The sequence below is a fragment of the Saccopteryx bilineata genome, chromosome 7 (genome assembly GCF_036850765.1).
Source record: "Saccopteryx bilineata isolate mSacBil1 chromosome 7, mSacBil1_pri_phased_curated, whole genome shotgun sequence".
NCBI lineage: Eukaryota > Metazoa > Chordata > Mammalia > Chiroptera > Emballonuridae > Saccopteryx > Saccopteryx bilineata.
The window spans coordinates 7,025,671-7,050,713 of NC_089496.1; the positions used below are offsets into that span (position 1 = coordinate 7,025,671).

Below are 25,043 nucleotides of genomic sequence, written 5' to 3' on the forward strand. Positions count from 1 at the left end.
GCTCTGCCGTGACCAGAGCCACTCTAGTGCCTGGGGCAGAGGCCAAAGAGCTATCCCCAGCACCTGGGCCATCTTTGCTCCAATGGAGCCTTGAATGTGGGAGGGGAAGAGAGAGACAGAGAGGAAGGAGGGGGGGTGGAGAAGCAAATGGGCGCCTCTCCTATGTGCCCTGGCCGGGAATCGAACCCGGGTCCCCCGCACGCCAGGCCGACGCTCTACCGCTGAGCCAACCGGCCAGGGCAAGCACAGGGTTTTGAACCAGCGACCTCAGCGTCCCAGGATGATGCTTTATCCACAATACTTTTGACCTTCATAGCTTTCCACAACTTTCCACTTTTTTTAGATCTAGCATAAGAACCTCAGATTTAACCATTTCTTTGGGTTTGTATTTTCTTGTGCAGGCGCCCATGTCATGTAAAATTTAAATAGGCTAGTATCCTTTTTGCTTGTTAATCTCCCTTTGGCTACAGGGTCTCAGTCAGGAATTTAAAAGGCTGAAAGAGAGTTACTTTTCTTCCACTGCAATGCCATATTCTTGTTCTTTGCCTCTTTCCTTCCAGACCCCAGTTTTAAGCCCAAACAGATCGAAAGATATATATCTTTTATTTCTGCATCTCCAGCTTTTAATATCTTCTCCGACAAATACGTATACTTGTTGAATGGGTTAACAAAGAGAAAACAACAAATTCTCCTTCCTGGAGTGCTATGTTGGCTTCTCCAAAATTTTATGGTATATTCTGGAGACATTTAATGAAATAATGCTCAGTGATTATAAATATGTGCTTGACAGTTTTACCTGTATTTTTCCATATGTAATTTCCACTTTTATGATGAATGAGATCTTTGCTTACTTTCTAGCCATTTCATTCTTCTAATTCCAGGTTTGGAAGGCAGAGTGCTCATGTATTTCAGGAAAACCGGAAAATGTGTCATATCTATGAAAAATAACTGTTGCTCCTATAAAGTGTTTTTGATAGCTTGTCAGTGGGGCAGAGGAGACGTGAAAGGCCCTGAATTGCTTCAGCCCGAATAGGCTCACCTCAGTGAGCACTGGCGGTGACGGCTCTCAGGTGTCAAGGCAGAGTGCAAGCTTTCCATCATTTCAGCATCAGTCGCAACTCTGGCAGGAGTTACATTTATGTTTTTACATACGTACTCTTTGTCTCTCAATTTCCAGTGAAAGGGATGTAAAAGATGTATAGCACTTCTTACTATTATCAATGTTGAGAATTATATTTAGAACAGATGATTCATTTTCCTTAGGTTTTAGAACTTGTTCAGTAACAACTTGGAGAATTGAAGTAGTCTGACTGAATTAGAAGTTGATGTCAGCAGTCTTTGCTTCTACCTGTTCCCTACTGTAATATATTGTTTTAAATGTAAAAGTGGTAAAGAATTATATTTATCTAATAGTAGTAATAAGAATATTAGTATTTATAATATGTTTCAAATATATGTATCAGCTCATAATTAGAATAATGTGATATACATCACTCATTTTAATGAGTCTATAAATTTATCTACTGTATCTTATTTATTTTTTGTTTCTTGATATTGATTTATCTTTTAAATCATATTCATATAGCATGGTTCAATAAATATTCTTCCTTATTTTCATTTGTGTAAATATCCCGAGATTTTCTGTATTTCTGTTACTAACTAGTTGATTTCACTGTAAATCAAGACTCTGTGCTTTCCTCCAAGGGTTTTTTTTTTTTTTCCCCAAGAGAAAGAGAGAAAGGGAGAGACAGGAAGGGAGAGAGATGAGAAGCATCAATGATTCATTGTGGCATCTTAGTTGTTCATTGATGGCTTTCTCATATGTGCCTTGACGGGGGGCGGCTCCAGCTGAGCCAGTGACCCCTTGCTCAAGCCAGGAACCTTGGACTTAAAGCCAGTGACCTCTGGCCTCAAGCCAGTGACCATGGTGTCATATCTATGATCCCTTGCTCAAGATTCAGCCCCGTGCTCAAGCTGGTGAGACTGCGCTCCAGCCAGCGACCTCGGGGTTTTGAACCTGCGTCCTCAGTGTCCCAGGCCAAGGCTCTGTCAGACACGGTGCCGCGGCCTGTCCAGGAGCATTCCATTCTTTCTATAACTGCCTCTCAGTGTTGTTTCTTTCTTTTTAGTTTATAAGTTTATTTTTCTTTTATGTATTCTCTTATACTTCATTTAAATTCCTTTGCCATGTTATACTTCTTTCACGTTTATTTTTTTATTCTGTTACTTTTCAATTTATCTGAGAAAATAAAAGGCAGCCTTATAGGACTATTGAAACTCTTGTCTAAGGATAAGAAGTTCAATATGGTTAAATATCCTTGACTCAAGCACTTGTGAAATACACACTTCACTTTTATGTATGTATGTATGTATGTATTTCAGAGAGGAGAGAGAGAGAGAGAGAGAGAGAGAGAGAAAGGGGGAGGAGCAGGAAGCATCAACTCCCATATGTGCTTTGACCAGACAATTGCAGGGTTTTGAACCGGTGACCTCAGCGTTCAGGTCAACACTTTATCCACTGTGCCACCACAGGTCAGGCCACAGTTCACTTCTTTATAAAATAGCACTTTTAAAAACATTTAGTACTAATAAAATTTAAAGAAGTAAAATAAATAAGCAACAGATAGATTCACACACACACACATATGTATCTATATGGAGGGAATTTCTAATTCAAATATAATCATCTATCATGCTTGTCAGTGTTACTTATATTTGCATGAACAGAAAAGAATGTATACTTTAGGTCTTTTTACAACATGTGGATGAGTAAAGGAGATATCTGAAAGGATTGAAAATTAAATTTTATTGATTTAAAATGGGGAAAATTGCATGGTATTTGGTAATGTCCTTAATACTAGAAAAAAGTAAGATAGACCATTAACTTAGGTTTTTCTAAAATATCCCAACATCATCGCTTATATTTTAAGATTTCCACTGCATTAATCTAAAGTATATACCTGAAAAAAATTTGAACTTAAATCCTTCAATCATAATTTTAATGCTCAAAACTATGCTTTTAAAATTTAAGCTTTGTTCCAGTAATTCCAAATCTAAGAATCTACCTATGGAAATGAAGCATGTTTAAGCTTTATACAGTAAGATATTTGTTGCAGTATAATTTATAATGGTTAAAAGCTGATGATATCCTCAATATCTTTTGTAAAACAGAAATATGGTCAAGAATATTATGGGATATAGAGATAATGAAATATTAAGTGGCCATTAAAATAAAATGTTTATGATACTTGTAATGGCATGGGAGTATTTGTCTATGACCTCAGGAAAAGAAATGATGCATAAATTTTACATAACATGCTTTCAACCATGTGAAATAATTTTAAAAGACTAAATGGGAATATAGTAAATGTTAAGAGTGGTTATTCCAATGAAGATTATTATGCTAAGTGAAATAAACCAGTCAGAGAAAGACAAGCACCATTATGATTTCACTTACCGTATTTCTCCATGTATAACATGCACCCATTTTCGAAAAATTTGGGATCTAAAAACTGGGTGCATCTTATACAGTGGTTGTTAAGTCATTTAAGAAGTGTGGCATTTCAAATGCCATAGATGGAACTGAGGACAAGGCAATATATGAAGACAGTGATTTGTCATCAGATACAGATGAGGACAAGCTAATGGATGGGAGTTTTCACAGTGATGAGGAGTTGTATGAATTTTATGATGAATAAAACTTGAGTTCAATAACTTTATGCAATACATTTTTTTTCAAATTTCAGGCCCCAAAATTAAAGCGCGTCTTATACATGGGGAAATACGGTATATGTGGAATCTAATGAACAAAATAAACAAAATAGAAACAAATTTAGATACAGTGAACACACTGACAGCTGTCAGAGGGGAGGGGTGATTGGGGGCTGGGTGGAAAAGGTGGAGGGATTAAGCGAAGGAAGAGGAACTCAGACAACATTAAGGTGCTTATGGGAGGGGAAGGGATGGGGGAGGTAGAGGATAAAGGGGGTAAATGGTGATGGAGAGAGATTTGAAAACAAAAAGTGGTTATCTCTTGGGTAATGAGATCATGAGACATTTAAAATATTTTATATTTTCTTGCATTTTTAAAAATGTTCTACACTTTAGCACATCCTTTAATATTTTAATCAGAAAACTAGTAAGTTAAAATAAAGTTTTGTTTTGAATATTCTATAAATATTTACTAATTTTAGATAGAATTTTCATAAAAATTAAGCAGATTTTATCCTCATATTGGACAAAACTTTCAGGTAATTTTTCTCTCTTGGATCTGAGGGTATTTCAGCATTCTAAGACGTTTTACACTAAAGTTTCATGGGTTTTATAATTTGTGGGTCAGGTGGGAGGGTGGACGTAATGAGAGCTAGGAGAAAAATAATTATAGGCAGTTGAATAAATTATCTGCCCCATGAATATAAAATGTCTGTGGATTCCCAGAGATATGATAGAATACTCTCTTCTCTGATTTCTGCAGGATCAAGTCGTGGGTGGATAAGATGCAAGAAGACCTGGTTACACTGGCGAAAACAGCCAGTGGAGTCAGCCAGCTTGCCGACGTGAGTAGAAGCCCAATACACTTGTTCATCTCTTCTTTAATTTGACTGCAGTTCTGACTCAGAGGAAGCTGTATTTCTATGTTATAAATAAGTTGTCATTTTTCATTTGGATCTGGTAGTAAAATTCTGAGAGAGACCCTTGGTACTGCCTGTTATTGTGAAAAAGAAACATCATCCCTAACAATTCCTGAAGCTTTCTCACCACAGACACTTTATAGTTTACATCCGCTGCTCACCTACATGGGTCCATGTGATACATACAGTCCGTTAGAACTGGCACGTCACATTTCCATTCTTTCGACTATATTTTATAATCTCTCCTATAGTGGTAACTTTAAGTACCGTGAAGAATTTCTTTGAATATCCCTAGTGGGGATAATTCTTCATTCTTTGAGGGTAGATTTTATTTTTGAAAAGAGTTGAAAATTGTTTACAGCTATATCTAGAGACCAGAGTGAATCACTGAGATGGGTAATAAAGATTTTGGAGTAAGAAAAAGAGTTACTGTAAAATATGATTTTTCTTATGATTTGTGCAATGATGAAGATCACTTTTAAATGACTTTGAAAATGATAGCCTTATATAAATATTTCTATAGCATGTTAACTAGGTTATTTTACTTGGGTGTGAGCATTCACATTATAACTTTTATCAGATTTATTAAAAATTAAATGCCATTTCTTTATAGTCTCATTTCATCCATTTCAGTGTAAGTAATGTAACAGTTGAAAGTAGTTTTGCCTTGTGTTCTTGGTGAAGCAGTGAGGTTTTTTATTTTCCAGAAAAGAAGTGAAATGTATAAAAAGCAGTTTTATGTATGATGTATTAATAGTTATTATATAGATATTTATGTATGAATATTCCTTGTTGAGAGAAACTAGATATATAGTTATCTATTAATAGAAATTCATAAAGGAACCTTATTAATTAAGCAAATACTTTAAAAACTTATTCCAGAAACTGTTTGCAAAACAGTTGTATGTTTCAGTCTAAGAGTATGTTGAACAAACTTAAATGTTTATGAGATGAATGTATTCGGAAATAAGGGTGTTCCTTGTGAGTGACAATGATCAGATTTAGTTCTAGTAACACTGTCCTAGGCACTGTGCTGGCTGCGCAGGTTGGGCAGAGACACAGTTCCTCTTTGTGGAGACCTGACACTGCTAATCAATAACCTGTTAAATGGGTGCAAAGATGCGCGATAGCTCCTGTAAGCAGGTACTGGCTATCCGCAGTGGTTTATTGTGGGGAATTGTACAAGAATTTGAAAGTGTGCAAGATAGTAAGTGATCCTCTACGAAAGTGATGGAGTTTGGGGAAGGAGAAAAAAAGAACTAAGAATTGGCAGATTCTGGTTCAAAGCTGTATGACTCTCTCTATTGACAGATCGAGATCAAGTACAAACTGCTCGTGGAGCTCTCCTGCACTCCTCCAGTGTTGCCTCAGCCTCAGAACACACTTTCGTGGCTGACATCTTTTTTACTTTTGGTGTGCATATGTGAACCCTCTCTCAGTGAACCTGCTTTTCGCAGAGAATCATTAAGCAAAAAAAAAAAGTCTCCCCTGATTGCCACTAGGCTGTATGAAGTGTAAAGTACGAAGAAGAGTGCAAGACTGTTAGATGAATAAATGGCTATGTCTGAATCTGGATAACAAAACAGAATGGAGAGGATGAAAGAAAATCCTCACAATTTCTGTTTCTGAGACAGACACCCAATTAGAGTGACATAAAGAGATACAGTACAATTAAAGAATTATGTGTTATATGTAACAAAAGAGAGGAGCGAGAATAGAATTCATTATTGGAAAGAGACTTTAAATATTAGGTACATGAAGAGTGTCATTTTATGTAGAGAAGTGATCCATACGCCTCTCTCCTTTTGCCCAGATAGCAGGTTCATTTTGGGGGCCCAAGTGGTGCGTTTCTTTTTGACTTGAGATTGAAGTCCGAGTCTGGCTGGAGGACACCAGAGCTGAGGGTGGACTGTGAGCTCAGGTGGGGAGTGCTGAATACATGGCAGGGGCCAGAAGTGGAATAAGTGGAGGAACTTAACAGGCTCCTGGATTGAAATCAATATTGTGGAAATAATGGTGCTTCCAGAATTACTTAATGTTATTGTTTTTACTGGCCTTGCAGGATAGAACTAGCATTTTACCTGAATGCTCATCCGCAGCTGTAATGAGGCTACATAGCTAAAATAAGATGTCTTTGCAATTTAATGAATGTTGCTTTATGGCATCATAAAATATTAGCTCAAGGAAGGTTGGTAGATATTACTGGATGAATTCAATAGTTTAAATGCATTAATTATAAACTATTTATCAAATATAGTTTAAATTTGTAAAGTTACCTGCCTAACTTCTGTTAAAGATCTGGTGTGATTTGAGTAGTGCTCTTACCCTGATGCATTTGGATTTAAGATGTGTCCTACTGAATCACTTCATTATCTAATCATTTACTGGGAGATAACATGTCCATTAATTGCTTATGCTCAGCCACAAAGTAGAAGAAATAATTGAGGAAAAAAATAAAATTAGGGGAAAGAGATAATAATGTATTATAATTTTGCTTGGTGATTTTAATATATTAGAACTTTTAAAAAATACAACTGAAGGACTTCATTTGTTTTTTATTAGTTCAAGAATTGCACTGAGCCCTTATCATGCATTATCTTATTAATTCTCAGGACAACCTTGTGAAGTGAAATCATCATCTTTAATATGCATGAAGCAGCTGCAAGGTTAAATTTTTGTTGTAGGGTACACAACTACTAATTAGCTGTAACTCCAAAGTTTAAAAAAATCTTGTTATGCTTTAGAATATAGGTTAATATTTTATTTTTATATTGCTATTTGTATTTTGAGAAGGTAAGCACATTTTTGATTAGACACAAAGTTAACATAGTTATGCTACTGCACTTTTTTTTTTTTGTATTTTTCTGAAGCTGGAAACGGGGAGAGACAGTCAGACAGACTTCCGCATGTGCCTGTCCGGGATCCACCCGGCAGGCCCACCAGGGGGTGACGCTCTGCCTACCAGGGGGCGATGCTCTGCCCCTCCGGGGCGTCGCTCTGTTGCAACCAGAGTCACTCTAGCGCCTGGGGCAGAGGCCAAGGAGCCATCCCCAGCGCCCGGGCCATCTTTGCTCCAATGGAGCCTCGGCTGCGGGAGGGGAAGAGAGAGACAGAGAGGAAGGAGAGGGGGAGGGTGGAGAAGCAGATGGGCGCTTTTCCTGTGTGCCCTGGCTGGGAATCGAACCCAGGACTTCTGCACGCCAGGCCGACACTCTACCACTGAGCCAACCGGCCAGGGCCTGCTACTGCACTTTTAATAAAAGATATAAATTAGAAGCTAAACTTCTGCCACCAGTTATTCACTCATAGACATTTCTATTTTAATTTCTTAAAAAAAAACTGTAGAAGGAAATTGTAAAATGTAAATTTACATGCAGAATATAAAATCTGCTGTTATTGGTTGGTATGCAAGAAATGGTTTTGTGTGTATCTATTGAAAGGATTGCTAAGAATGGTACAGACATTTTGCTTAATTTTGTCTTTATGGTTTTCCACCTGAAGAAAATACACTTATTTTCTTCCAATTGATAACTTTGTGATCCAGTCAACATGTTTCATCTCATGGAATTGTTGACATAGATGATGTAATCCATATAAAATCCTACTGACCTGTAATCAGAACTCAGGAAAGGTCATTCACTTATTAATTATTTGAGGGTATTATATTAATATTATTTGGGCTACAGGCTGAGCCAATATAACAAAGAGATAAGAGAACTGTATTTTTTTTGTCATGTCACAGTGTAGAGATGAGCAACTTAGACTCCACTGGTTGGCTCTTCTTCTGTTCTCAGTATGTGGCTTCATTCCTGGGTCCAAGGTGGTTCTTCCAGTTGCCATTACTTTTCAGCCTGATGTACATGGAAAAAGACTAAAGAACAAATACCCAGTCACTTGAAGAGTAAGACAGTTTGCTCACATTTCAGTGGTCAGAACTTATGGAACCTTTAGCTGAATAGGCATACACCTACTCTGCTATACCGGAAGGGGCAGTCCCAATAGCGGGGACAACTAGCCATCTTCTGTTGATAGACGTTATTGGAATACTGTCCTTATAAGAGCTGTATCTAAAAATGTGTTCAAGATATAGTAACTCAAAATGGGTGCTATATTTATATATTTTAAAGATTATAAATTAAAAGAATGCAAAAAGATTCCCAGATTTTGAAACATACATGCATTTTAAACAATATGAATTATACAACATTTTATTACTTACACACACACTTTCCTTTAATTACTATGTTGGCAAATGAAGAGGCTAATTATCACATATTAATGAATAGATAACATTAAAAAAGTAAAGTGGTCTTAATATTTTTTTTGTGACAGAGACAGAGAGAGAGAGAGAGAGAGACGGAGAGGGACAGATAGGGACAGACAGACAGGAAGGGAGAGAGATGAGAAGCATCAATTCTTCATTGCAGCTCCTTAGTTTTTCTTAATATTCTTTTTTTTACAGAGACAGAGAGTGTCAGAGAGAGGGATAGACAGGGACAGACAGACAAGAATGGAGAGATGAGAAGCATCAATCATTAGTTTTTTGTTGTGCATTGCAACACCTTAGTTGTTCATTGATTGCTTTCTCATATATATATCTTGACCACGGGCCTTCAGCAGACCGAGTAACCCCTTGCTCGAGCCAGCGACCTTGGGCTCAAGGCGGTGAGCTTTTGCTCAAAGCAGATGTGCCCGCACTCAAGCTGGTGACCTTGGGGTCTCGAACCTGGGTCTTCTGCATCCCAATCCAACGCTCTATCCACTGCAGCACCGCCTGGTTAGGCTATTCTTAATATTCTTAAAAATAAGTTTTAAGTTTATGAAATATTGGCAACAACTATTTTTTAATTTAACTTGTTGATAAAATATTTCTTGATGAAAATATACATAAGTTTGACCAATATCCAAATTATCAGATATTTTAAATCAGTGGGTTTTATCATAATAAGAATTTGCTTCATGAAAAGTATTAAAAAAATAAACTGGTAAATAGAAACCACTGTTTGTCTTTTTTACAAAATAGGTTTCTGAGTCTACAAAAGTTACATTAAAAAAAAAAAGTGATCCTGGCCAGTTGGCTCAGCAGTAGAGTATCAGCCTGGCATGTAGAAGTCCTGGGCTTGATTTCTGGTCTGAGCACACAGGAGAAGTGCCCATCTACTTCACCCCTTCTCTCCCTCTCTCTTCCTCTCTCGCCCACAGCCATGGCTCGAATGGTTCAAGCCAGTTGGCCCCGGGTGCTGAGGGTGGCTCCCTGGCCTTGCATCAGGTGCTAAAATAGCTCAGTTGCTAAGCAACAGAGCAATAGTCTGATGGGTAGAGCATCAACCCCAGATGGGGCTTGCCTGCTGGATCGCGGTGAGGCTCCTGCAGGAGTCTGTCTCTTTGCCCCCTGCCTATCACTTAATTAAAAAAAAAAAAGGCAACACTGCAAATATGTCAGAAATCCTCAAGTTACTACACTTGATTGACCCAAACTGGGCACAACAAATCATGATCATATAAGCAAATTATAGGCATCAGGGAATTTTGTTGCCTCCTTTGTGCACTTTTTTTTTACACCTCCCTTTAATCCAAAATTTTCTCATAAACCTCCTCTTTATTACAAAAGCAGGATGGGTGGTGTCATTTATACCTGGTTAAGTCCTCAGTAACTCTTTTATCTCTAAGTGGTACATATTTGGTATTGGAAACAGGTGGAAAGGGTACATTCTGAAAGAGGTAGAGTTCACTCTCATTTCAGATCGTGGTCTCTCTGTCTCAGTCTCTTTTTTTCTTGGCAGGGGACAGGTGGGGCAAATGATGTGCCTGAGGGTGCAGAGTTTAAGGAGGTATCCTCCTTCCTAGGCAGAGTGAGTGAGCAGCACCTGACATTTTGTGTCTTAGGTACCTGACTTGCCTCACCCTACCCCTATTCCGGGGGCCCTGGGCACTGAGCTGACTTGCTCTCTATCTGCTGTCCGGGGCTGGAGGCATAGACTTTTGCAGCCTTTAGACATCACACTAATCCCAGGCTCTTTGGCTACATTTTTCCCTGCTCCTTTCTTCTCCCAGGTGTAATGTCAGGTTTTTCCTGCAGCTTTCCTGGATGCTGTGTTAGCCTCCCAGGCTTGTTTTGTGTCTATATAAGCTACAGTGGGTATTGCTGTAGTTTTAGCAATATATGATATATCCATTTTGAAATCTTCACCCACATTATGTGACATTGCTCCATACTTCCTTCTCTTCAATTCCAACATTGTGTTGTGTCTTCTAATAATAATGTCAGAGGAATCCAAACTTTTTGATAACAAAAATTACTGTATCACTATATTTAATTTAAATGAGGAGTGTCACCTGGTTGTTACAGGCTTTTTTCTTAAATGGAAATTCTGTCTGGATTTCTAACAGGGGTCCCCAAACTTTTTACACAGGGGGCCAGTTCACTGTCCCTCAGACCGTTGGAGGGCTGCCACATACAGTGCTCCTCTCACTGACCACCAATGAAAGAGGTGTCCCTTCCAGAAGTGCAGCAAGGGGCCAAATAAATGGCCTCAGGAGGCCACATGCGGCCCGCGGGCCGTAGTTTGGGGACGCCTGAACATACAAACATTTATAAAGTTTTTGGTTTAACTTTCTTTTTTAATCTGGAAGTTTATTTTTTAAGGTAAAATCCTTCTGCTATGGCATCATAATAGAAGTTCCTTGCTTTAACTCATCATTATGATTTCACATTAAAGTTACTGTTAAAATATTTACATATTTCAATATTCTCTCAAAGGTGTAGATATTAAACTTGTCTAAATATTGAGCATTTAGTTCTCTTAATTTAGTGTTTACACAACGGTTTTGAGCGAAGACTTTTATTAGTAACCATGGGATTTTTAGACTGAGTCCTTTTTTTTGACATTGTGGTCACGTCATTTTATGTAAATAGAATGTTCATTTTCTAGGCGATAAGGAGTTTAATATATCAATTTATTTGCAAAAGAAGGTACTTTAAAGCAGAGCATAATTAACCATTGGTGATTCTGACTAGGGAATTAGCAAGATGCAGAGGGAAAAGTAGGAGTGGGAATCTTTTTTTCTTCTCTAGGGAATGCTGCTAATAGCTGGATAATAGTAACTTTCACTTTACCTGCTTGTCAAGTGAGATACATAGTAACACTGCTTTTTTCACAGAAATGTAGGAGTAAAAGGAATATAAAGTGTGGTGTGATAGCAATAACAAATGCTATGAAAGAGATAATGCTTATTTCTCTTTAAAATGTAGCTTTGTATTCATATCACTTTAAAAATAATATAATTATTTTTTAAATGTATAACTAGGTTATAAAAGTAACATTCTTACTTTTCAAATATAGCTTACTTATTTCACATGCTCTGGTTTTGTTCAGAGTTCCCTTACTTTCTCCAACCATGACAAGTTGTAACTAGTTACCATAATAATATAGACAAATCAAGATTATTATTTTAGGGAAAAATACAGCCCCCCCCCAAATAGAAATCTATTTTGATTGAAGAATATATTATCAACAGAGACTATGGGCTCTCTCTCTCCCTTTACCTAAACACTTGCAATTTTAAAGAAGCTGGTTGCTTTCTTTTTATTTTTTTTAAAGCTGTGGTTAATGACATTCATTTTCTTCTTTTCTTTTTCTTTCTTTCTTTCTTTGTTTTTATTCAGTGAGAGAAGGGGAGGCAGAGACAGACTCCCACATGTGCCCCAATTGGGATCCACCTGGCAAGCCCACTAGGGGGCGATGCTCTGCCCATCTGAGGCATTGCTCCATTGCTTAGCAACTGAGCTCTTCTTAGTGCCTGAGGCAGAGGCCATGGAGCCATCTTCAGTGCCCAGGACAACTTGCTCCAATCGAGCCATGGCTGCAGTAAAAGGTGGGGGGAGAGAGAGAGAAGAGAGAGAGAGGGAAGGGTTGAAAAGCAGAAGGGTACTTTTCCTGTGTGCACTGATGGGAAATTGAACCTGGAACATACACACACTGGGCCAATGCTCTACCAGTGAACAAACTGGCCAGGGCCATGACATTTATTTTCAAAGATACAAAATAAAATAAACTTTAAGGGGCTTTCTAATCTATGATGACTTTCAATGTTTTATTAACAGTTTTTTAAATGAAGTAAAATCTGTTCACAAACGTTAATAGTGAAAGGCGATTAAAATGTGTGTTTCTTTTTAACCTTACCAATCTGTTCCACTTTCAATCAATAACAGTTTCTGAAATTATGCTGGTATTTGAGGGATGAATTTTTATTTGTTGTTTTTCTAAGTAGCAATCTGTTGGCTTTGCAATTGTAATTACAGTGAAAGTGATAGTGGCTGTACTCTCTTCTTGTTTCTGAGCTTCAGAAGGAGGGAAGCTAAAACCTCATGGAAGTGATATAGCCAAGTGTTAGTTTCTTCACAATGAAGATGAACAGCATAAAGGACCATTATTTGCTACTGCACGCTCTTGATATGCAACACATAGCTTCTCATTTTTTTTCCCTTGAAGGCATCTTAATGTCTTTATATAGAGAACAGTGGTTCTCAGCCAGGAGCAATTTTGTACCCTAAAAGACATTTGTCAATGCTTGGAAACATTTATTATTGTCACAACTGGGTGTGGGCTTGAATGCTACTGGCATCTAGTGTGTAGAGGCCAAAGATGCCGCCAAACATTGCTATAATGCACAGGACATCACACCCCAACAAAGAATGATCTGGTAAAAATGTCAATATCACTGAGGTTGAAAAACTTAAGAAAGACAAGAATTTGAGGCAAGAATACATGTGTGAAAACTCCTTAAGTGATATAAATTTGTAAAATTACACATCAGTATTGATAGGTAGCAATTTTTGTTTAGCAAAGGCCTTTGCTACTAAGATAGTTAAGGGCAAATTAAACTGTGCTGCATTTTAAAATTCTTTTGTTAGCAGTGAAATAAATTTAGGTTGTTAGGGATGTTAAACCAGCAGCAGCTCACTCAGCCTTAAATTAATTATTTTTTAATTTAGTTGTAATAGAATCAAGTATGATCTCTTCCACTTTAAATTGCACATGAAGTTTCTTGTCAAAATACATGTTGATTTATATATAGTTCCAGATATGCAAAAAATAAAGAGAAATAGGCAAGGTTATTAAGTTTTCCCTGGAATAAAAATAATAAAATAAAACAAGTAGATAGCTTCTTATTATGTATGTCTTAATTTTTTTTTGTTTTTAATCTGAGTATTCTTAAAGATAAACTTATAATTTTTTATATGTAAAATGTCTCCAACTTTAAAACTAAATTCTTGCTATTAATCATTTTTATGCCCACCTTATTTAATTTCTCTAATTCCAAGAATGACCGCTAGTATTCCACTTATATTTCTGGTTAAATATGATCACCTATTTCTATGTGTAGTATGAGGAAAGTGAACAGGCGTGTTTATGGTTTTACCCTATTTTGTTCCTTCTTGCACCTTAAATATGTTGCTTAAAAGTGTCATCATTAAATTCCTGAACTATTATAAGTAGCATATACAGTGGTCCCTTGTCTATTGAGGGGGTTGGGTTCCAGAACCCCCGGGATAGGTGAAAATTCATGAAGTAGCGACCTTATATTTATTTTATTATTTATATATATTTTAAGGCTTTATAAATCTTCTCCACACGCTTATAAACCTTTCCCACACTTATTTTGCTTATTTTACCACAAAATTAAAATAATAGATATATAAAAATACTTATATACCGCAAAATCTCACAATATAGTGAAAAATCTGCGATACAAAATTAGATATATACAATTTCAAAATCCACGATAAAGTAAGACCACGAAAAGTGAACTGGCATAATGAGGGACTGTACTCTGGAAGATTCATCAGTTCTGACTTCATTGTTCCTCAGTATTCTTCCTAAAAATACTGTCCCATTTGAAACATGATACTTTCTCAGCCAAGGATTTATAGCTTATCAGATAAAGAGAATGGAAGGAATAGGACAAATGTTATTGTACTCTGGATTTTTATCTAATTCTAGTTTGATGTTGTTGTCTTTGGAACAGTATACACTGTAAATTTGAGATTATGATAAATTGTACATGTGTATATGTGTATAAATATATCAGTGTGTGTGTTTGTATATATATATATTTGGATGGATGCCACTTATAATAAACAAGCCTACATTATATTTTGAATTTTTTGTATGTACTAATTGTTGTAATAGACACCAAAAGTTCTGAACTAGGTATTTTTAGTCTAAATTACTTTGGAGTTGACAACATAAGGTGATTTTATACCTCGTCATAATAATGTCCCAATTACAGTACTAGCTTTCAGTCTTTATTTTCTAATATTTTCTTGTTTTACACATGTTCTGATTTTCTCCCTTTTTTATTTATGCATGTTTATTCCAGTGTGTAGCTATAATCCCTTTTTTGGGCTATCATAACCCATGTGATTTTACTTTCTTCTGAATTCTGATGGCACAATTTTCTGTACTTTATTGAAACAGTAATATTCTTCATATTGACCATTACCCTGTTGTATGTATTTAATCTAATTATCATTTTCCTGTTGTATTTATATTTCATTATGTAACTCTATAACACCTTACATAGCCTTGTTTTTTAAAAAAAAACTTTTTTTATTCATTTTTAGAGAGGAGAGAGAGAGGCAGAGAGAGAGAGACAGAGAGAGAGAGGAGAGAGAGACAGGTAGAGAGAGAGAGGAGAGACAGAGAGAGAGAAGCGGGGAGGAGCTGGAAGCATCAACTCCCATATGTGCCTTGACCAGGCAAGCCCAGGGTTTTGAACTGGGGACCTCAGCATTTCCAGGTCGACGCTTTATCCACTGTGCCACCACAGGTCAGGCAACATAGCCTTGTTTTTAGGTTCAAAATAAATATTGATTTTAAAATACAAAGAACTTGTTAAGTCAGCATTCCCAGTCCTAGTAAAGCCTGATGCGTAACCAGCATCTGTGTCCTTTCGCTAATTTATGCCATCAATATTATCGAGTGCCTGCTACGTGCAGGCACTCTTGTGATGTGCTGGGCTGTACCAGTGGACAAAAAAGGCAAAAATCTCTCTTCTTGAAACTCTCTTTTCACACTTCTCTCTTTCTGCCTTCCTCTTGCATAGTCATATTTCCTTGTCCATTTTTAAGGACTCTTGTGATTACATTAAACTCACCTGAACAATCCAGGTTAATCTTATTTTAAGTTCAGATGATTAGCAAAACTTCATTCCATCTGCGAACTTAATTCCCATTTGCCATGTAACAGCATATTCTCAGATTCTGGGTATTAGCTCGTGGGTGTCTCTGGGAGGCCTTTACGTTGCCTCCCACAGCCATCCTCACTTCCATCCCGCAGTGTGAATTCCATCTTTCTCTCACTAGTCTTTTCACTGCTGCTTCTACTTCTGCTGCTTCTGCCCTTGGTTCGTCCACTGTTGTCCAATGGCCAGAGAATCTGACTGGCTCAATGCACTATTGTTTATACAGATCTTCGTACTTCCTCCTTCCTTACAGGGCCCTGATTCAGATGTTCTCTGCTTGCAGGTTTAGTATGTCTTAATACAGTTAAGCAAGGGCCAATGTCAAGGTCCTACATTAGAACACTGCTACTTATTTATAAGGAAACTCCTAAGGCTTCTCTTTCATCTGCAACTGTCGAAGGGGACACATTCCACAGAAAGATGGCCAGAGGAATGGTAGGAGTCTTCACTGCTTGTGCAGGACCAGTTTCATAGGAAGGAATAAATGTACAAATATTAAAGGAAGGAGTGGTCACAATTTACATATTGCAGCTTTAATATAAATTTAACTGTGTTTCTCTTTAGAGAGCTTAACTTCCTCATGTGCTGCCGTGATCTCTCCCAAGAGAGGAAAAATATTAGTTTCACCATTTCAAGATTTTAGTTTTAGTTTCTTTTTTTTTTTCCAGTTCAAAAGAGGCTTTTGTGGTCCATTATAGATTTTAATATATTTCAGTTTCCGACTTCCCTTCAGTATTCTATAATGTTCTTGAGTTTGCTCCTCGGCATCTGGGTGCAAAGGGAAACTAGTGTGACAGAATGTCTAGCGTGTTTGCTCTCTGTGATTGCTGCTGAGAACCGGGTCACTGTCCTCCTCCTGCTCAGGGGCCCTCAGCTCTGGGCACTTGCCACCGTCGTTCTCCAGCTGGACCTCTGCTTGCCACTGTCCATCCTTCAATCTCTATATTGGGATCCCCTGATCCTACCCTGAGGGCAGTCTCCTAGCAAACATCCTGACCCTTAATTCTCAGCTACATTTCTCGCTCATCTCAAGGGGCTGTTCTGTTTCCCTGCATCCTGCTGAAGCCAAGGGCGATCCCCAGATGCTGTTGCAGATTCACTTTGCCTCACCATGCCTCGTTACCACCCCCCTTCTGCTAGTCTGGACAGTGGTTTCTTTTATGATGTGAAAACGGGACTGAATTTTCCTCCACTCTAATATCCCAAAGCTTGAATCCCAGTGTTCACACTAATACAATGGTTAATTGAATGAATTCTTTTAGGTTTCTTAAAGTGAGTGGTATAGGGATGCTGCCTGAACGTGAGTGCTAACATAATCTACATTGTTCAAAACTTGGAAGCACATTCAGCTTCCGTGAGCATCTCTAGGGTATCTGTATTATTCTGTGGCATAATTAATGGCACAAAGCAAGTATTATGACTTCTGAAACCTTTCTTAGGTATATTTATTAGATCAATCAGTGGTGCCACTTTTTAGATATTACATTGGAGGTTATGTTAAATGTTTTATTCTGAAGTTTATCTAGAAACCATGAACTTAATTAGAGCAAAGAGACTTAGAAAGAAGTTTCAGTGAAAAAGGTAGGAAAAGCATCTCCTCTGTTGTCATAACCATGAAGCTTGTCTGTTAATGCAATAGTGAAAGTGCATTAGAGCCAGTTAATTAGGATTATAAGAAAGCATATACTGGCAACAAATACTCTTTTGTCAAAACTTGTGTCAAGGGTGGCAGGAGAGGACTTGAACAGTAAGAAAAATTAAGACATGTTCCTGTGTCAGTCAGGAGGAAACAGCATTCTGCCCAGGAGCCTCTGCAGGTGCTGCGTTCTTTCCAGCAGAAGGAACGGAAGCCAGTGTCCCAGAGCGTGTGCGGAGCTGATGTGATCTGAATGGAGTTCTGTCTATGGAAGCCAGTGTCCCAGGGCGTGTGCGGAGCTGGTGTGATCTGAAGGGAGTTCTGTCTATGGAAGCCAGTGTCCCAGGGCGTGTGCGGAGCTGGTGTGATCTGAAGGGAGTTCTGTCTATGGAAGCCGGTGTCCCAGAGCGTGTGCGGAGCTGGTGTGATCTGAAGGGAGTTCTGTCTGTGGAAGCCAGTGTCCCAGAGCGTGTGCGGAGCTGGTGTGATCTGAAGGGAGTTCTGTCTGTGGAAGCCAGTGTCCCAGAGCGTGTGCGGAGCTGATGTGATCTGAAGGGAGTTCTGTCTATGGAAACCGGTGTCCCAGAGCGTGTGCGGAGCTGGTGTGATCTGAAGGGAGTTCTGTCTGTGGAAGCCAGTGTCCCAGAGCGTGTGCGGAGCTGGTGTGATCTGAAGGGAGTTCTGTCTGTGGAAGCCAGTGTCCCAGAGCGTGTGCGGAGCTGGTGTGATCTGAAGGGAGTTCTGTCTATGGAAGCCAGTTCCCAGGGCGTGTGCGGAGCTGGTGTGATCTGAAGGGAGTTCTGTCTATGGAAGCCAGTGTTCCAGAGCGTGTGCGGAGCTGGTGTGATCTGAAGGGAGTTCTGTCTGTGGAAGCCAGTGTCCCAGAGCATGTGTGGAGCTGGTGTGATCTGAAGGGAGTTCTGTCTATGGAAGCCGGTGTCCCAGAGCGTGTGCGGAGCTAGTGTGATCTGAAGGGAGTTCTGTCTATGGAAGCCAGTTCCCAGGGCGTGTGCGGAGCCGGTGTGATCTGAATGGAGTTCGGTCTTCTGCCAAACACTCATTATTTCCACCAGGATGTTTTTCTTTCAGAAAAGACATGGGTTGAAATGCTAAAGCAGGTAAGGAAAGAAAAAAATGCTAGCAAGAGGAAAAGAAATAATAAAGACTCCTGAAAATAATCATTGTTAACATGTTAAATTTTGTAGAAATGTGGTTTATTTTAGTGGTGGAAAATATATAAATTTATGTACATTATGAAAATATATAACGTTAAAAAGCCATGTGAAACTTTCTACTCTGAGAAGTGTTTGCAAAACATATTCCAGTAGATTTTTGAGAGCCTGCTCAATACTTCGTACAACAAAAACTATTGTAGTCTTAAAACCAGAGCAAGAGTTAGTTATTTTGGTGGGTGGGGTATTTATATGGTTTGAATTTTTTTTTATTACCAAGAAAACATTTCAAATGTTTTATATGTAAAAAAGACAGTAGGATATTTACTTTGGGGTTTGAGACTTAAACTTCTTTAACTACATTTAAAAAATTTTTGCAAGCTAGAGCTTTTTTATTTTCTAAGAATTTAGAAATTACCCTACAAGCAAAATTTGAGATTATAGTTTATATATATATTTGAGAGAATAAGTATATACTTGAACTCAATTCAGTTCTTTTTTCTGCTTTATAATCCATTCATTCTTTAAAGTACCTATACTGTGTCTGGCATTTGTAGGTAGTGACTTAATAAATCACATTATTTATAGTACCTAAGGCCGAGTACAGACTGTGCATCCTGAACTAATCATCACCAACTCTGAATTATATTGTAGTCTCTGTGCCACAGGAAGGAGATGGGACTTCATGTAGAAAGGAACCAGATATTAATGGTTCTAAGCATTTCTGCCTTTCATACTAATTAGCTATATTGGTTTTACTGCAAAGAACTAAATATCCTGGATCAATTAAAGTGATGTTGAGGTTTATCTTTTTGTATCCTGATCAATTAATCTATTTAGGATGTCATGTTCCTGGATGTCATCTTAGGCTGCAATGAAAGAGAGAGCCTTGAGTTGGATGGATTTCATCACGGATAACCTGGGTGTTTAATATAGAAGTCGATAATCTGCCCACAGAAGAAAGCAAAGCAGTCTGCACCAGGCAGGAATCCTGGATGGAACTAAATATCGGGATTGTATATGACTAAGTGACTGTAGCTTGATTAGTTGAAATGAAAACTGACAAGGTCAAAATTTAGACAAGTGTGAGAAAAACCTCATAGCTTGGATAAATGAAATAATTTTAGGAGTAAAAGTGATTTAAATCTTTTAAAACTATTGATTTTTATTGCTTAAAATAACTTTGTCAAATTAACATACTCTGTTATAAATAAGTGTTAGCATCTGTATCCGTGTCTATCTGAAACCAGTGTTCACCAGTAGCATCCATGCTCAGCTAGGACAGGGCTATAGAACCTGTTGGTAGTACAGAATGCTAGATTTGTGCCAGAGAAACAGTGTTGAACTGGTTCTTGCATGTGCCTGGATTCTCTTCTCATAAGCTGGTAAAAAACTGCCAGACCTTGGCTTTCAGAGATGGTTTAGTCATGCATGTGCAACCCATCTGTTGGATGCATAGGGATTTCCTCCTTCTGCTCATCCCTCCAGCCACAAACATGGTGGCTGGTTCCCCACCCCCTTCATTGATTCATCCTCTCCCACCAGGAGTGTACAGGCTCTGCAAACCAGTGCATCTGATGCCACTCGAGGGAAACACTTTTCCTTGACACTGATGTGAGCTGTAAATGTAGTTGAGTTTTTGTTTGGTCGCCTACCATACTTATAATATACGGTGTGTCCGTAAAGTCATGGTGCACTTTTGACCGGTCACAGAAAAGCAACAAAAGATCATAGAAATGTGAAATCTGCACCAAATAAAAGGAAAACTCTCCTAGTTTCATACCTATTCAGTGCAGTTTGATGTGGGCTCATGCACAGATATATATATATATATATATATATTTTTTTTTTTTTTTTGTATTTTTGTATTTTTCTGAAGCTGGAAACGGGGAGAGACAGTCAGACAGACTCCCGCATGCGCCCGACCGGGATCCACTCGGCACGCCCACCAGGGGCGATGCTCTGCCCACCAGGGAGCGATGCTCTGCCTCTCTGGGGCGTCGCTCTGCCGCGACCAGAGCCACTCTAGCGCCTGGGGCAGAGGCCAAGGAGCCATCCCGCGGGAGGGGAAGAGAGAGACAGAGAGGAAGGAGGGGGTGGGGGGTGGAGAAGCAAATGGGCGCTTCTCCTCTGTGCCCTGGCCGGGAATCGAACCCGGGTCCCCTGCACGCCAGGCCGACGCTCTACTGCTGAGCCAACCGGCCAGGGCCTCATGCACAGATTTTTTAGGGCTCCTTAGGTAGCTATCCCGTATAGCCTCTACAGACTCATCACTGACCGATGGCCTACCAGAACGGGGTTTCTCCACCAAACTGCTGGTTTCCTTCAACTGCTTATCCCACCGAGTAATGTTATTCCTATGTGGTGGTGCTTCGTTATAAATGCACCGATATTCACGGTGCACTTTGGTCATGGATTGTAATTTAACGAGCCACAGAACATACTGAACTTTCCTCTGTACCATCCACATTTCGACTGGCATGGCCGTGGGCTGCTCTGCTGCATACACGGTGTTACGTCATCATCTGCGCATGCGCACATGCTGCCACATCATCCTACAGAAACTGGGAGGGTTTTCCTTTTACTTTGTACAGATTTCACATTTCTATCTTCTTTTGTTGCTTTTCTGTGACCGGTCAAAAGTGCACCATGACTTTACTGACACACTGTAGTTTGATTCAATGATTTAAAAACAAGGCAAAACATTCAATTTGATAATACATATATTTACATTGTTACAGTTTTAACTAAGCTTTAATGTGGACCTCCATGACCATCAAATACTTCTTTGTGAAATGAAGCTCCCTGCCTCTGTCACCTGTGTGAACCTTAATGGGAGCTTTATAATTATTCATTCATTCACTCATTCATTCATTCATTCATTCTCTCTCTCTTTCTCTCATTTCATGAGCTTTAGCAGTGAATGCTTTAGCCTCAGTGTTTGCAGTGAGGGAAAACTGTGAGAAGTGTCTCTCAGTACATCATCATTTCTGCTTCTCTTCTACCTTCATTAACTACACACATCCTCCAGTTTGACCTCCTCTACTTCAGTTCTCCTGTTTTTGAAAATGGTTTACCTTTTTCGTTAAAATGCTAATGGCAGTTAATACCAGGTTTTGAGGTTGGAGATACGATTTCAAGTAAAAAAATTACCTATAGAAGCCATTGTTGTATAAGATGTTTTACAGCCTGTTGACATAAGTATTTTGGCGAGCTGGTGGTCTTATAGCAAACATATATATACATACATATACATATACATACACACATACATATACATACATATATATATACACATACGCATGCACATACACATACACATACATATACATACACATACATATTCATATACATATTCGTATATATATACATATACGTATACGTATACATACCTAAACTGAAAAGATCAAGGTAAGGAAAGAAAAGGGTGGGTTTTTTGTAAACTTATGTGCCAAATAAGCATTTATTGTTCTTAGTAATTTTCTTTTGCTTTCACACAGATTTATGAGAAATACCAAGATTTGTATACCGTGGAAGCAAATAATGCACGCTATCTGGTGGGAATTGCAGCCAGGGATATTGAAAAACTTCTAAGCAACCGATCTAAAGCCCTGGTGGTGAGTTTAAATTGGGTCTGCTCATTTTACTATTTTCCATTACTTTCTGATTATTTTTCGTGCTTTATTTGAAAGTTTTCTTTAGTATACTTTCTTTACCATGGAAACTATTCTCTAATATATTCATGAAAGGTGAGATATCATGATTTCATTGTGAATCTAAAATAATCATATATGTTCTTTCCAATAATTAGTATATTTTTTATGTTAGGTGATTTTAATGTACCAGAATAGTGTCTTTAGTTGATACATTAATATGTTTATATCTATGCAAGTCATGATGCATAATAACAATGTTTAAGTTTATCATACAACATAAAACCCATAAATATTGCCAGGACCCTACAAGCTGCCTTTGTGGTCTCTCTTTCCCCTCACCTGTCCTCCTGCCAGAGGTGGCCAGTACTAGATATTTGATTACCTACACTGCTCACAAAAATTAGGGATATTTCAAAAATGAGTATGAAGTGATAAAATATTCCCTAATTTTTGTGAGCAGTGTATTTCTTTGCTTGTTAAAAACAGTTGTGCCTCACATAAATGTTTTGCTAAACAAGATATTTGCTAGCTTGCTTGTTTTTCAGCTTTATTAAAATCACATTATTCTCAGCAACTTTGTTTCATCACCATTATGTTTGTTCGATTTATCTGGATGTTTGTACTTAGCTTTAATTCATTTTTATTCACAATTAAGTATTACTTTATGATGATGTATCTCAATTTATTCATTTTTTCTCTGTTGGTAAATTATTACTTGGATTATTTCCAGATGCTGCCAAGTTTTCCTGAACGAGTTTCTTGGTTCCCATGTACAGAATATCTGTGGGGTCAACAGAATTATTCAGCTGTAGGGGGTTCAAAAAAATCGGCTTTACAAAAATATGACAATGGTTTTCCAAAAATATTTTTATCACTTTCAACCTACACTAGCAATATGTGGGTCCCCATGGTGGCAATGCCGGATTTCTTAATTATAGGCGATCAAATGAGTGGGAAGTGGCACTTCTGCTTACTCCTGATGGGATAAACATCTTGTTTCATATCCATTCACCATTCCTATCTTCTCTCCAGTGAAATATTTGTTTAGATTTTTTGCACACTTTTATTTTTTAGTTGACTTGTAGGTTGCACAGGGTTTGGCAAAAGTAAGCTTACACAAAAGTTTATTCCTATATTATTGTTTATCAATTATTGCGTTATTTATGTATTACAACTGTTAACCTACTTTTTCCCACCCCTGTATATTGTTGATGGTAGTTCATTTGTTATGCATGATGTAAATTTTTTTCCACATTGTGATTTGTCTTTTCATTGTCTTTATAGTGTATTTTGATAAAATAAATTTTTAATTTTAATGTGGTGAAGTCAACTTTAAAAAAATACTAGCACATTTGAGTGTGTGTTTTGTTTAAGAAATCCTTCCTTATCCTTAGGTTATAAATATAATTTTATATATTTTATTTTAAAGGTTTTGGGTCTTTTAGATTTATTTAATCTACCTGCAGCCAATATCTGTGTGTAATTTCAGACAACGCATATTCAAATTAAATTTGTTCTAGCCAGTTTTCCCAGGGCTGTTTATTAAATAGATTGTTTTACCCCAGTGAGCATCAATTATCAATCTAGATGTCTTATAGGCCAGTTTCTCACCATATTCTTCTTCAGAAGGATTTTGAACTTCATAGTGTTCTTAAACTTTTACATTTTATCTAAATTTTAGATTCAGCATGTCATTATTCAAGGAAATCTCTACTGGGATTTTGATTAGTATTGGACGGACTCAGACCAAATTGGGAAGAACTGATATCACTATGATATTTGTCTTTCTATTTATAATCATGATATTGTTTTCATTTAGCAAACTTTTATGCCATTCATAAGTTTAAAATCTTCTGCATAAAGTGTGTATACATCTTTTGTTAGATATAATACCTGAGTTTAAGTTTTGCTCTTTTTATTCGACAAATCTCAGCACTGTTACAGGTATTTGTCTCAGACAACTCTGAATTTCCTGATCACTTATCATTCGTAGGTCAGAGTTTTCCTTACTATATTATATATATTTCGGCACAGAAATATCCCTTTATCTTTTGGGAAATTATAAATCTTTATGTTTCTTAAAATCTCAAGTACCTTGTCATGTAATAGGAGGGTCCTTTGGAATATTTGGTTCGTGACCAATTTTATTATGCCTGTATGTGTTACGGAACACAGGTTTGATTGCCTGCGTGACACAAAGAGCCAATATTCATGACAAGTGCTGGTGAAAAAGAAAGAGGTTTATTCAAGAGCTGGCTGCCCGAGAAGATGGGGAAACTCTTGTTCTCAAAAACCCATCATGACAGCTCTGACTCCTTGGTCTGATTATATAGGAAACTCGGTAATTTGAGAGGGGGAGAATTCCTAAAGGGAGGGGAGAAATGCAGTTTCTCGTGAGAAAGGGGCTTTCTTATTTTCATGGTCTTCTCGGCCTTGTATTTGGAATTGAAGCTAGCAAGGAACGCATAAACTAGAGTTATTGTTTTTGTGAAACTGGTATCTCCGAGTTCCTGTGGTCAGGTTGTCCTGTTGGCCTTATCTGATAATCGAGACTGTAAACCTCAGCATGGTGGGAGAGAGAGGAGGGGCTGAGGGCATATTCTTTTGACTCTAATGTTAACTCCTGATGTGTATCAACTGGATATCTGTGATTCATACCCAGCGTTAATGTTTCTTGCTCCTGGAAGGGAACAGGCTATTG

At 38.0% G+C, this 25,043-nt stretch overlaps 1 protein-coding gene across 11 annotated transcripts in view; it reads left to right on the forward strand.

Moving 5' to 3' along the window:
• Positions 1–25,043, forward strand: part of CACNA2D1 (calcium voltage-gated channel auxiliary subunit alpha2delta 1) — a 591,296-nt gene that overhangs the window by 94,489 nt on the left and 471,764 nt on the right. For all 11 annotated transcript variants that reach the window (XM_066238152.1, XM_066238142.1, XM_066238148.1 and 8 more), the window contains exons 2-3: positions 4,475–4,556; positions 22,187–22,303. In XM_066238152.1, the coding sequence (XP_066094249.1) occupies positions 4,475–4,556; positions 22,187–22,303 (199 nt within the window). The remainder of the gene's footprint in view (positions 1–4,474; positions 4,557–22,186; positions 22,304–25,043) is intronic.